This window comes from Athene noctua, chromosome 5 (assembly GCF_965140245.1).
Source record: "Athene noctua chromosome 5, bAthNoc1.hap1.1, whole genome shotgun sequence".
Taxonomy (NCBI): Eukaryota; Metazoa; Chordata; class Aves; order Strigiformes; family Strigidae; genus Athene; species Athene noctua.
Genome location: NC_134041.1, coordinates 43,805,350 through 43,818,896, shown reverse-complemented (window position 1 = coordinate 43,818,896; position 13,547 = coordinate 43,805,350). Strand labels below are relative to the sequence as shown.

General features: G+C 43.0%; 1 protein-coding gene across 24 annotated transcripts in view; it reads right to left on the bottom strand.

Moving 5' to 3' along the window:
• The window catches only part of CAMK2G (calcium/calmodulin dependent protein kinase II gamma), a 121,579-nt gene that overhangs the window by 36,890 nt on the left and 71,142 nt on the right, over window positions 1–13,547 (bottom strand). For all 24 annotated transcript variants that reach the window (XM_074907219.1, XM_074907217.1, XM_074907227.1 and 21 more), the window contains exons 6-12: window positions 12,526–12,598; window positions 9,310–9,412; window positions 8,358–8,441; window positions 7,440–7,534; window positions 4,684–4,806; window positions 2,277–2,360; window positions 1,582–1,624 (exon numbers count right to left, since the gene is read on the bottom strand). In XM_074907219.1, coding sequence (XP_074763320.1) covers window positions 1,582–1,624; window positions 2,277–2,360; window positions 4,684–4,806; window positions 7,440–7,534; window positions 8,358–8,441; window positions 9,310–9,412; window positions 12,526–12,598 — 605 coding nt within the window. The remainder of the gene's footprint in view (window positions 1–1,581; window positions 1,625–2,276; window positions 2,361–4,683; window positions 4,807–7,439; window positions 7,535–8,357; window positions 8,442–9,309; window positions 9,413–12,525; window positions 12,599–13,547) is intronic.

Here is a 13,547-nt window from a genome sequence, read left to right as displayed (position 1 = left end):
GAACCCTTCTCTCAGGCATTTCTTGTACTGAAAATCTGGGCCACAGGAGATTTTCTTACCCAAGCACTTCTGCAGCTTCATTAGAAGTGACAACATTTGCAGACTAAAAATGAATCTAAAACTGCTGTTTAAAAAGAATAAAAAACCTGACTATTTCAGACTCATCATTTAAGTGAAATAAAAACTAGCTGTGTGAATAGATCAAAAACAGTTCACACCAGCAGAAAGCCCAAGAAAACATTAAGTTTCATAGAGTCCTGCAGAAGCCCTGTCATTGTGCCATAGCTCCTCAAACAGTTCTTTCAGAATCACTCAGACAACAATGTATAATTTTTAAGTCCTGTAACAGCACAATTCTGGGACAGGTAAATGGATCAAATTACTCTGTCCCTTTAAGGACAGATTATCAGAAATGCAGTAAAGAGAAATTGCTGTAGCCACAAGTAGTCCTAACATACTGGCACAGATACACCTGAAAGCAAGAACTAAGGAAAAACTGTTCTGAAGTTGCTGAGGGTTGTCCCTTAATTGTAGACTGATTTCACATCCTTTAATGTTTTCTTAAAATCACCATATAGGAGGTTAAAAATGCTGCCCTGATTTCACAAAAGAATGTATGCATGAATGCACACGTTGAATACTGGGATGATCATTTCACAGAGGTTTTCATTCCAATTAGAAGTTTACTGTAACATCACCCAGAACATAAGTATTAGTATCCAATATTAGTAAATGGCCAGATGAAATTTATATACTTCCATTTCATTCATCATCACTTATAATCCATAGAGCAGAATTTCACTTGAAAGTAACTGTAGTCAGGTGCAATAAAGATCTGACTCATGCACTCAATGATTGCCCTTTTTAAAAGAGAAAAAAATGGCAAAGAGGGCAAAGCAAGCAATCAATCCCATAAACCAAAAGCACTTGCAAGTAGAAGTTTTCCACCCAAATGGAAATGAACACAGATAAGACTGCATCACCTAGATATGCTGAGCCAAGACAACCATCTTCCAAAAAGCACTGATTTGCATGTTGAAATTTGCATTTTCAGTAAGTGCACTATGTAATGCAGTTGGGTGGGTGCCAGACTACCAGTTATTATGCTTAAAAGGATGAAAACCACTTCTGAGACTCCAAGAAGGAAAACTCTAATAGCTAGATGCTTCAGACCCATTTTTAATGAGTCAAAGTAACACAATACCCAAAGAGCTTCTGTCCCTATTTTCCGCAATATTATTACTTGCCCTGTCTCCCTGCCTCAGGTCTAAAGGAATCACTGCTACCTAATAAGATTTCTTGATTTCTGGTTTCAGATGTGAAACCTAACAAATGTCAGCTAGAATTCCCCCCAAAAAATCTGGTAACAAAATATCATGAGAAGACTGTGGAAGCTGACTTTGTTTTGTACCAGACTACAGTGCCACATGCTCCTCCCCAAACAAATCACTTTCTATTTCACACTGATCACCAGCCAAGGCAAAGCAACCACCATTACATCATGATGAATTGGGAACATGTTTCCTCCCCTCATTCACACAAAACAAAACCAAAGAATGGATGGGAACAGTGAGAACCTACCTGAAAAATTCCGAGACACAAGCATTGTCGTAAGGATTGCACCCTGGGGAGAAGAGAAAGCAGGGATAACAGACAATGTCACTTCAGAAGGGAGCTGGGCTGACCCATGGAGAACAGTGCATCAGGTGCCAAAGCAGAGGTATTCCAATGCTACATGGCAAATCCCAGTGTATCCAGGATTCCCACACGTGGCTGTTGGACCTGACATGGGACCTCTCAGATTCCTGCCTTGCTAGAGCGGCAGCCAGAGGCCAGGCAGGATAGCCTAGGAAATCTAAAATGGCACCAAGAGTTAAGCTTAGACGCGCAGCTGCTTCCTAGCTTTCAAACAGCAGACAGCCACTTCATGCACAGGCCAGAGGCTTTGCCCAAGCTACGGGCAACTGAGAGGCAGAGTGTGACCAGAACTAAAAGTCCCAGCATTTAAGAACTAGTTGCTCTATTTCAACTCTCTTGCAGAAAGTAGAAGGGGTGATAATGTAGCAGAAGAGGTATGGGAAACTTACAGCTTTGGGGAAAGAAACTACTCAGTTCCTCAATACAATACTTTAGTGCCGTGTGCTGGAGGGTCACATAAGGTACTTCAGTAACATTAGTGAGCTAATCACACACACAAAAAAAATGCTGCTAGGAAGTCCTTAACCTCAAATCCAAGGGATTAAAAACAAATTTAAGGCAAACTAACATAAACTTACCTTTAGCTTCCTTCTAGCATTGAACTTTCTCAAGCATTCCACAGTCTCCTGCCTGTGCATCATCGAAGCAACAGTGGATCGTTGCTGAAAAACAGAAACAGCAACAGATCAGAAACATACCCTAACCAAATCAGCCAGGGGAGTTCGTGCCACTTGCACAAAACTGTGACATGCAAGCTGACTTGGCTAAACCTCTCACCACTGCAGGGCTGCAAAACACTGCAACTGTTTCATAACTTAAGAACTTCTCAATACAGCAAAACATGTCAAGTCAAGATGGGATATTAAAGGACTGCACCCAAGAAACTCTATGACTAAGGTACAGCTGAAAGTCAATGCTCCCTGTCTCTCAGGCACACAAATGGATCAAGACAGTAAGAAGACAAAGTTAAACGAACAAGCATACCCACAGGGAACTGAATTAGAGGCACTATAGAAAAGATCTGGACTGCATTAGTTATGGCTCTAAGGGAAAATTCCAAGCAGTAAGTGAAGACTAGTGAGCAGTAGCCTTCCTGGGCGTGGCAACTCCCTGAATGTAAGTGCTTGACTAGCAGAGGCCTTGGCATCTTTGCATCAGTTTTGCAGAAATAGATTTTCAGTGTGTAAGAGGAAAGATCATATAGCTCTGTTGTACCAATGCAAAAACCTGAGCCTAACCTCCAGCCGCCAGTGATGCACACCTGTCACCCATAGTAGACTGGGATCCCATCAGCTGCAAAAAGAGAACTTCCCAGAAGTGTTGCCAGTCATTGAGAGTGCACAAGGAAACAAGAGACTGATGCTGCCAGGCATTTAGAGCACATGAGGAAACCAGAGACTAATGCCAAGTAGTTGTTGCTCTTGCATAGAGCCATAAGCCTTAATTCCCTTTACAGGGACAGTGGGTGAATTACTGACTTGGCAGATCAGTGTGTACAAACTCTCCATTACCTTTCTCCTGCTTGGAAAAAATTCTGCAACACCCAGAAGAACTGTAAACTATGCTCATATTCAGCTAGTTTCATGGGAAGCCTCTGCTTTGATCCTGTCATCAGAGCTAGTCACCTGCTGCAGTACACACAGCAGTGTGGAGGGAGAATGCAGCTAAACTGTCCTCTAACAACTATGGTGACCACTGTACATACAGCCTCCTTAGGAGTGACAGTCATGTCCAGTTGTTCCATGTGGGCTTACAAGAGTCAGGACATGTACTTCAGAAGTTCAGTGATGCTAAGAAATATAGTGTCTCAGATAAACTTTCAAGACTTCCTACCACATTTACTTCAGAGGAGTAATACAACTCCAGAAAGAAAATGTATGTTGTACACAGAGACTGCAGAGCAAATGGAAACAGCTGACTCAAGAGGAGGCAGTTTGGGTGAGAGGCTGAAATGGCTGTGAAATGAAACAGAACTCCCCATAACTCAGAGAAGTAAAGCCTTTCTTGAACCGTTCTACATTATGTTGCCACAGGGAGCAAGCTATCGTAATACATACAGCTTTGGTTACAGGCATTAGGACAAAAGTTAAATATACAGGAACTGCTATTGATTACTAGCATGCAAGGAGAAAAAAAACAGAGATGCAAAGTTTCAGCTAGTGTGCATTTTTAACCTCCAAGGAACTTGCATCACTTTACAGCAGATACTACACTCCTGTTACACAGATGTTTACATAAGTAAGTTTAAATTGCTAATTTGTTGGTTTGTGGCAGAAGGGAAAAAAAAAAAAAATCACAGTTCCTCAAGAACACATGAGCAAAGGAAAACACTAGACAGATCCTAAAAAGCAGAAGTATGCTATGGTATTACAAGAGCATTGGTTAGACTTTTCTATTCCATACTGCAGAGATAGAAGTGCACCATTGCTGCCCTCCCCTAAGCCCACTCCCAGCTGCATTCTGGGATTTCCTTGCCAACTTTGCAAAAGATGAAAAATACTTATGTGTGGGGTCTGGCAAGGCAGAAACTACAAACGCAGAACAGCAAAAGTTTTTTTGCTGATTTTGTTTATAGCCAGTTAAGCTGCAGCACAGTAGAAATGTTCCAACATTGCAAAGATGCAATGCAATAAACTGAAGTAGAGATGAAGAACAAATCCTAAAATATTTTGTCTAATGCCAAACTCCATCTGACATTTTAGGATGATATGGATTGGAAGAGGAGATGTGGGGAAAAACAGAAAATATGGACATTGATAAAACTTGTAAGAGAATAAGGGATTGCTTTTTTTCCTACAGTGGCAATAGAAGTACCACAGCATGACACAGTCAGTTTGTTCAAGGTCAGCCTCCCAAAAAAACCCCCCAAAAAACACCATAATTTGAAATATTTAAAATATTCTGGGTTCCTCTGCAGCTAAGTCTTCTTGAAGTGTCAGTTCAGGGTAAACCACAAATCAGCCTGTAATAGAGGAATATACTTACGCAGACCCATGGATGTTTGAGAGCCTGGTCAGCTGTGATACGCTTTGCTGGGTTTATCGTCAGCATCTGGTTTATCAAATTCTTTGCTTCAGGAGTCACAGTGTCCCACTCAGGTGATGGGAACTGAAAGAGGAAGAAGGAACAGATGATGAACTGCAAATATCTTCTACTAGCAGAAGAGTTTCTCCCTCCTACACAGCTGAATTCCAGTTTTTGCCCTTTTGATACCAGGGCTAACATGCTTGCAAAAACCATCAATTTTTGTGAAAACCCATGCTGAACAAAAATTGTACAGAATCCAGAAAATGAATAGTACCAGACAGCAGGACACACCTGTACCATTCACCAGACACAGGCAGGGAGATTAACAGTTTAAAAGCCTTTTAGGAATCACTCAGAGCTTTGAATTTTTTTCACACTCAACAGTCAAAAACTTAAAGTCACAGATCTTTTTAACCGAGTTCTGACATGAAAAAGACAAGCACTATCTTTTTTACCCCACCTTGCTCTTTCTCCAGCATGCTAAAAAGCTACAACAGCATATGCAAAATCACACTTAACTACAGCAAAACCTCATGAAAGCAAATTACTAACAGAGAACATCCCATCAGGTATACTTTCCTCACCATAAAGCACAATATCCTAGAACAATACCAGTCACTTAGGTGTAGTGACCCATCAGCATGTTGTTAGCAAGCATCTACTGTACCAGAAATCATCACTCGGGGAGCAAGAGAGATGTAATAGTGGATGGGAATGCAGAAGCATGGATCAAAGAAGAGATTCTCATGTATTTCAGCTGCTGATCATCCATGAGGGGTAACTGCTTTCTCTTATAATTTTTATCTCTTATAATTCCAATAATGATAAAGACAAGATATTTACACCATTCTCCAGATGCTTGCAGTATGTTATAGATGACAGCATGCTGAAATTAAATGCAGCACATCTCACTCCTATGAATCTACTTAAACTTGAGAACACAAAGATAAATGTCCTGTTGGGATAAAGTTCCCTGTCTTTATTGGGGGCGGGGGGGGGGGGGGGGGGGGGGGGCAGAGACTGATCGATTCTGAGAACATTTCCTTGCTCTCCTACATTATTTAGAAAAAGTTTATTCCATCTCTTCTTCTGAATTTTGTGCTTTGCTCAGCTGGGTCATAAAAATACACCCAGCATATCTGATTTGCATATAATCTTATTTGTGCATTCTCAGACATCAACAAGACATTATACAATTTGTTCTGCAAATGTTACAAGAGTCTACTCAAAAATTATGACACTGAGCTTTCAAGCCAGGACACTTTCTGCCCTACCTGGACTCCTGCAAACCCCCACCCAACAGCAGAAAGTCCAATTCACAGTTGCCACTTCCTCTATGCCAAAAGAGAACAGACTACCTCAGTGCATACAGGCCCCTTGGTACTGGAGTAGGGACACCAGGGCCAGGTATGCCAATAAAACTTGAGTTGTTTTCTACCACATAAAACAGGGGAGGAATCTACTGATACTTGTTCATTATAGGTAAGAATTCAAAACCAACAGGTAGATGGGAGGCATCAGGCACTTCATTCCTCATGACTTACAGAAAGAGTTAGACATTAAACCCCCAAGTACTTTGAAAATCCCCATAGGTATAATTAGTACAAAACCACTTCAAATAAGAACAAGCAAAACAGAAACAAGAAGGGCAGGAAGGCAAGAGAAGAACACAAGTCCATTTAAGGTTATCAAGTACAAAGACATCACTTTACGTTCACTCAGGAAGCCAGAGCCAGGACAAGGGGTTAGGCAGACCTTTGTTCTCACCAGTACAGCTGCTCTCAAGGCCTCAGGCACAGAAGCTGGGAGGTAACTGGGGTCCACCACCAGAACCCTTTCTTCTTTCCTTTTTTTTTTTTTTTTTTTTTTTTTTAAATACAAACCACAGAACAATCTACAAAATGAATTCCCCAACTTCCTCTTGATATTCATGCCCACAGGATTTAAGCTAGGATTACCAGGAACTCCTTCTTCCCTCCTGATACTCCTTATGTGGAAGAACTTACGTCAAACATTCAAGCTGTGGTACCCAAACCACATTTTACACCACCTTTACTCCCCATTACTAAGCTCCTTGCTATTCTTCTTCAGGCAACCTTTTACACCTCAGTTTTGCCATGCTCTGAGAACTATTCCATGAACTGCTTGGCTTTTTACCAGAGACTCCAAACCACCACGCTGATCCCCACCACAGAGCCACCCGTCCAAAGACCCCTGCCATTCAGTCCATGCTGGGCTCCATGCTTTCCACAGCTGGAAGAAATTCCACTATGGCACTGAGGAGACCAGAGGCCATAATTTAAGCTATTATTCTACAGAACACTTCCCTGTGCTTTTAATTAGGCCTTGATAAAGATAGGGTCCATCATTCTCCCTTCCCTCTGCTCCCCTGAAAGAGTTATCATTGGCTATATCTGCAACATATTTTGGTAAATGCACTAGAAGACACCATTTCCCACAGTCTGCATTACAAGATCTGCATTTCCCTAATGACCAGCAACGCCCTGGTGCCCACTGCAATGCTTTCCACACATCCTTTCAGTAGCCCCAAACAGGACTGTATCCTGGGCAGTGAAGACAACAAGGTGTATGAACATGCCAAACATCATTTTGCACAGTAGCTTGGGGCCTGCTGCTGGACACCAAGTTAGATAGTGCCATGTTTTGGATGGCTTCTACACCCATGCAGGTACTCAGCAAGAAAGTGCCCTTACGTCATAGGCTCCGGCTTTGATCTGCTGATAGAGTTTGTGCTGATCTTCATCCCAAAAGGGAGGGTACCCCACTAGTAATATGTACAGAATCACTCCTGGGAGGGAGAGACACAGATACACTATGGTTAGGCTAATATGCCAATTATTCCTTCAGCCCTCTTCCTTCCCCAAGGCAATGACAGTCCCCAAGGTAATGATTGCTCTGTATCTTCATTTGCCATCACATTTAGCCCTCCAAGGTAGAAAAAAGACAGTACAAAGCTCTCCTCTGCTAAACCTCACCACGGCACTTCATGTTCAGTGCTTAATGACAGCTGGCAGGAGCTAGAACAAGGTGCATGATGTCCTTCTACCCTCCTCTGCCTATCATGACTGGTGAGCCACAACTCCCAGTTGCTCTCAGAATAAAATGAAGCTACATACCCTGGGGCTGCTGGGCAGCAAGGGACTTCTAGGAAGGACTACGTTTTTAGATAACTTACTGAGCATGGTCTTGGGACAAAAATGACACTGACAAAGCTAATACTCCTGGCCCGCAGAGAACCATTTAGTCCATGTCAGGCAACACTGATACCGCATATCTTTAAAGTTATCAGTCCCAGATACATTTCATTTTTTCCTTTTAAAAGATTGGCTCTCTTCAGTATTTCATCTTCTACATAGTTAATGTAATAGGAAATTCCTACAGTTATCTAAACAACTGACTCTGCAAAGCACAGACAGGTCCTATCTCGAGTCAAGTGAGTTCAGGCTCCAATATTAACTCCATCTAAACAAGGTGCTTATCCTCAAGTTGCCTTCATCTCTCCACCCAATAAGAAGGAGCACTGCACACCCTCCCAGCAATAGGTTATAAGAAATTGTTCTTCTACATGAAGCAATGTTGTTTAAGTGTAAAATGTTTTGACAGAATCTTACCACATGCCCATATATCCACTGGTTTTCCATAAGGATCTTTTCTTAAGACTTCGGGGGAGAGGTAGCCTGGAGTGCCAGCAAACCCTGCCAGGAAATGGATGACATGAAGTACTTACAGTACTCAAGCAGAAGGGATCTTGCTGTATCACAAAATCCACTAGTGGTAACCAACAAATTTCAAAACCCATTTCCCACCCTTCATCTCATATTTATTAGAGCTACCCCTTGGTAAACCCAGAGGGGAAAAAAAAATAAAGAAAATCAGATGGGATCAAGTATCTATGTACTGCAGAAAAAAAAAAGAAAAGAAAAAGGGACCGTGTCAACCAGCTGGGCACAGGCTCGTATATCACTGTTACATATAATGGTTTGGAGTTTGAAAACACAAGAAATGGATGGGACACATCTGATTGTTAAGATGGTATGGTATGGGCAGACCAGGAGAAGCAGCCTTTCCTCCAGAATCTCCACAGCACTGCAGAGTCTCAGAGTTGATGTTTAGCCTGAAAAGGTCTCATTTCTAATTATGTTTTAGCTAAACAATAAGGCCAGATCCAAATGTGCCTGAGGAAGGCCAGGTCAAATACATTTCTGTAAAATGACCAAACAGAATTCCAGATGTCTACACTCCTGAGCAATAGGGAAGTTCAGATCAGGGTCTAAACTTAGCAGCTGCATTCATCTCTGACACTAGCATCTATGGTAAACCGAGAAGAAAAACAGAGAAATACATAGCCATTTTTCCTGTCTTTATTTATCAAATACTTTCCTCTATTGCACCTAGGCTTCTGCCCAAGGACCCATAGGCTGAGATGCTTGGAAAGGAAGCAGCAATGCCAAATACACACAAGGGTGCTGGAAAAGCTGAGAGAAAGTACTCAGGGAGGGTACAACTCAACCAGCCACTAGAGGAAAGGGGGGAGCAAAAGTGAGACAGCTCAAATACTCTTACCAAACCAGGCCTGCTGCTCTCCCTGAACTTCTATAGCCAGTCCGAAGTCAGCCAGTTTGACAGCAGCACCCTTACATTTACTTGCCAGTAGTAAATTCTCAGGCTGGGGAGAAGAAAGAAAAAGGCATAAGAATGAAAGACTGACATCCTCGTTAAAGCCTCCTACCTCAGTATTCCCATCATTAAATTCAATCTGCTGGCTGAATTTAGCAGATATGTACTAAAACTGTTCAGGTGAAGGTAGAGCAACAGCAACAAATGGCCCTGTCCTAGAGTGGCAGAAAATCCGTAAGTCTAACACACTCTATGGGAGCCAGAGCCTCTCCCAACCCAGCCCATACATTACATGCTGACACCAGAGGGCACTGGCAGTACAGTTCCTGCAGCACAGAACCCAGAACTTCTTTCTGTCATCCCCACAGAGAGTAACTGGGGTGGGAGGGAGGGAAAGGGCAGGAGATGCAGTAGATAAATTCTGCAGTGATGTTTCTCCCCATGAACATCCCACAGTCCCCAAGGCACTGGAAAAGTAAATATGATGTTAATAAGGGCTGCCAAATACAGCACCATAATGTTGGAAGGCATCATCTGGATAGGCAATAGCTTTCATCCCTTAACAGAAAAAAAACTCAGCCTCAAATTGGTATAATCAGTCCAGCAGTGAGTATTCTTGTAAGCTGTTTTTTCATGCTACACATTTACAGCAGGGTAAAATATTCTGTCTTGCTACTGCCACCACCACCACCTATATAACAAGCAGCCATGTCACTTCCCCTGTTTGCCAGGAAAGAGAGACAGACTTTTGCCCCTCACGTGAATCTTACTTGAATCACAATTCTGCTGTGTTCCAGCAGATGACTCCAGCAGAAGGCCTAACACAACTCCACAAAATGTACTGAGAATCAGCAGCTTCCTCTGAAGCACTGGAGCAACTAGTTACATGGGACTCTTTAAAACCCCAAAGCCTTTAAGGTGGTGCCTATTACAGCTTGCAGGAAACACAACTTGTAGACAGGCAGGACAAAAGTGATTTCCCATCCTATCCCCTTCTGATCATTTGTGCAATTCCTATCAACTTTTTTAACCAAGTAAGATGGAAGCCTGGAAATCCAGAAACAAGAGCTTGTCTCAGTTTCATAAATCTGATGAAGGTCTTTTTTTGCAGCCTGCTCACCAGTTTCATCACACAGTATCTATCCCTGTTCTGCCTGACAGGAACAAGATGCTCATTCCTTAATGGCACCTGCCTTAAAGTACTGGGCATGTGCTTTGAATCTGCTTTGAAGAAAGGGAAAACAGCCTTGCCCATCACAGTCCTTGCCATAAGCAGCATGGAAGGAAGGGGAACTGTGTCTCAATACATTTGGATGCCACTGGCTTTTCACTATATAGGAAGTGGAAAAGATTGTGTTTAGTCAACCTATGCTGATGAAAATTCACCAGCATTAACAAGTCCCTAAAGCAGAAGACTAGTAAAGTCTTCTGAAAATCCCTCCCAACTTCAGATCACACCTGGGCTTGTCTTGACTAAGTAACAGTGAAATTTAGGCCAGGCTTGTGCTAGCTAAGCACTATTTGCTTCTAAAATACAGCTACAAACACCTTAAGACTAATGGTGCTTACCCATGTGCATGTTTGTCAACATACGGGTTGGCTCAGGTCTCACATACTTTTTGGTAAGGATGTGAACGTATTCCCTAATTTCTTACAGTTCCTATGGGCAGCTCAACATTTAGAGTTCTGTAAAAGCATGCCAGCCAAAAGACAGGCTTGTGAGAGGGAGGTGCAAAAGACAAAACTTCCCTTGAGGCAAGCTCTGCAGTTATTACACACTGATCTTGAAAGACAAGCTTTTGGCAAGGAGCTAAATATTAAATAAAGGGCACAGGATCTTTTACTGCTAAAAGGAATGGATACTCCTCAGGCCTGGATGGTTTCAGTGAATCAGAGCAAGCAACAGGAGAAATACATTAACTACTACAGTGGGGAGTGTCTAACAGCTGACAAGTTCTAAACAAGTTCACAACTTTCACACAAACAAAACTTGGGAAGCAAAACAGATTACACCTGCACACAGGATGCACAGGAAAGCTTAAACCATCCTGTACTGGAAAACACTACCGATTTTCATAGAGGCCTTTATTTTGGACAGTAGTGCCTCCTGGAGGCTGTTTTCTCAAGAGCATATGTCAGCTTTAATCCAGAACAGCCTTTCCACAGTAGATCACTTGCATCTTTTCACAGTGCTCTAAATTAGAAGGCCAAAAGTGTTGCATGGGAGTCTGCCAGAAACACTAAGGGTTAACAGCTGTCCACCAGATCAAAACACTGGGGGAAACACTGCCACTGAGCCTGCAACATGCTTTTACCTTGCTCTCTGCAAAATATTCTTCTACTCTTCCTCTTATTGTTTAACAAACCAAAACCCACAGTAGTAGCAGGTGTCATCCTGCATTAAGTTAACTGGACCACTGGTGGCCATCACCATTCCCACTTTAGACAGAGAGGGCTGCAGGGCAGGCAGACCTTTCTGCACAAACCTCTTCATTCTGGAGTCTGCCCAGCTCCCAGTGCAGCTGGCACTGCGTGGGAAGGGAATTTAAGTAACTACACTGTGGGGGCTCTGGGTCTATAAATGTGTTATAATGTGGAAAATGGTTGATTCACCCAGTGTTTAACTGGCCAGTGGTTTTGGTTTTAGATTAAAAGCGCTTCTACTGACGAGAGAAGAAAGAAGTGACATGAAAAATTCTTGTTGTGCATCTCTGCCCTAGCCCAATGGCATGTGTTTGGAAACAGTGGAGAATAAAAATATACATTCTCTGTGCAGACAAATTCATCCTGGCAGAATGAACAGAGATTGCCCCAGGTCTCTAGAGATCTCTTCAATGGCAAAGTAGAAAGTGTCCTTCATTATAATGAATCCTACCCAAGTTTCTCTGAAAGCCTATTGCACTCCAAGGTTCACTACTCCATCCTGGATCTGCCTCAGAGAGGCTGAGAGCTGGCAAAGTTCATGAAGACTGAAAACTTCCTCAGGAGTTCAGCACACCCTCTAGAAAACTTTGAAGGACTGAATTCATGCTTCAGGAATCCCTGAGCCTAGTTCAAGTAAAAAAAACCCCTGCCATCTGGCAACACAGCATTCCTGTCTTGCCTCTTCCAATGATCCCCTGGCTGCTCTCCTCAGCCTCTGTGGCACGGAGGAAATATTACCTTCAAGTCCCTGTGCACGATATCATGCTGGTGAATGTGATTCACACTCTCCAGTATCTGATGAATACAGTGGCTGTAAGATAAAGGGAGAGACACACAGAGTTACGCACACACATACATACACTTGGCATCTCATCTCATCCCAGAACTATTTCCCTAACTTGTATATTTGTACTAGGAGAGTTCAAGACCCCAGGCTGAATCCCTTTATCATGCCCACTGGATGCCACAGCTCAGTTCTGTCACAGCTGGACACGCTCAGTCCCCTCAGCAACAGGATGCTAAACAACCTATCTATAGCAGGACCACAAAGCCTCTCTCCTACCTCCCATCATGTCCTTCCTTTCCTCCACATCACACTAAGCATCTTACTTGTTCCTTCAGCCAACAGTGTCCACCCCACACAGGAGAACCGAGGCATTTGAGTATCTGCAAACAGCAGCTGAGATTGGGCAAGCAAGACCCAACTGTTCCAGGAAACATTCAGCTGGGCTAGTCCCAAGCAAAGAATAAACTTTTAGAGAGCAGCAGCCACCCCTGGCAAATTCAGGATGATGACTCCTGGGTGCCTGCCAGTTTGCAGAGCTTTCAGAGAAGCATCTCGAGCACTTTACATACACAATGTGCACACACCCGCTTGCTGGGTGCCTTTTAAGTACAGATCCCACTTAAGCGGTTAGTGATCTGAAAAGCAGACTCATTCCCTGTTAAGTGCAGTGTGCTGCACTCCCCCAGTTCACAGAAAACTGTGTCTCTGCTGCTCTCACTGCTGTAACCACAGGGGCAAAAGCAAGATGTTATTTACACCTGTTGCATAAGGACAGTGCAACACACTCATGGGTGACATTTCTGGTTGAAAATATCTCTGCTGCTAAACATTTACTCAGCTCTCAAGGGTGAATGTGGAATGAAGCAGGGATTTTGACAGCTATGGCTGGGCAGTAAGCACCCAGATGTAGGCAGCTCAGATGGGTCTGTGTCCTCACTGCAGGGTTGGTCAGCCCCCTCACCAAATTCTACAA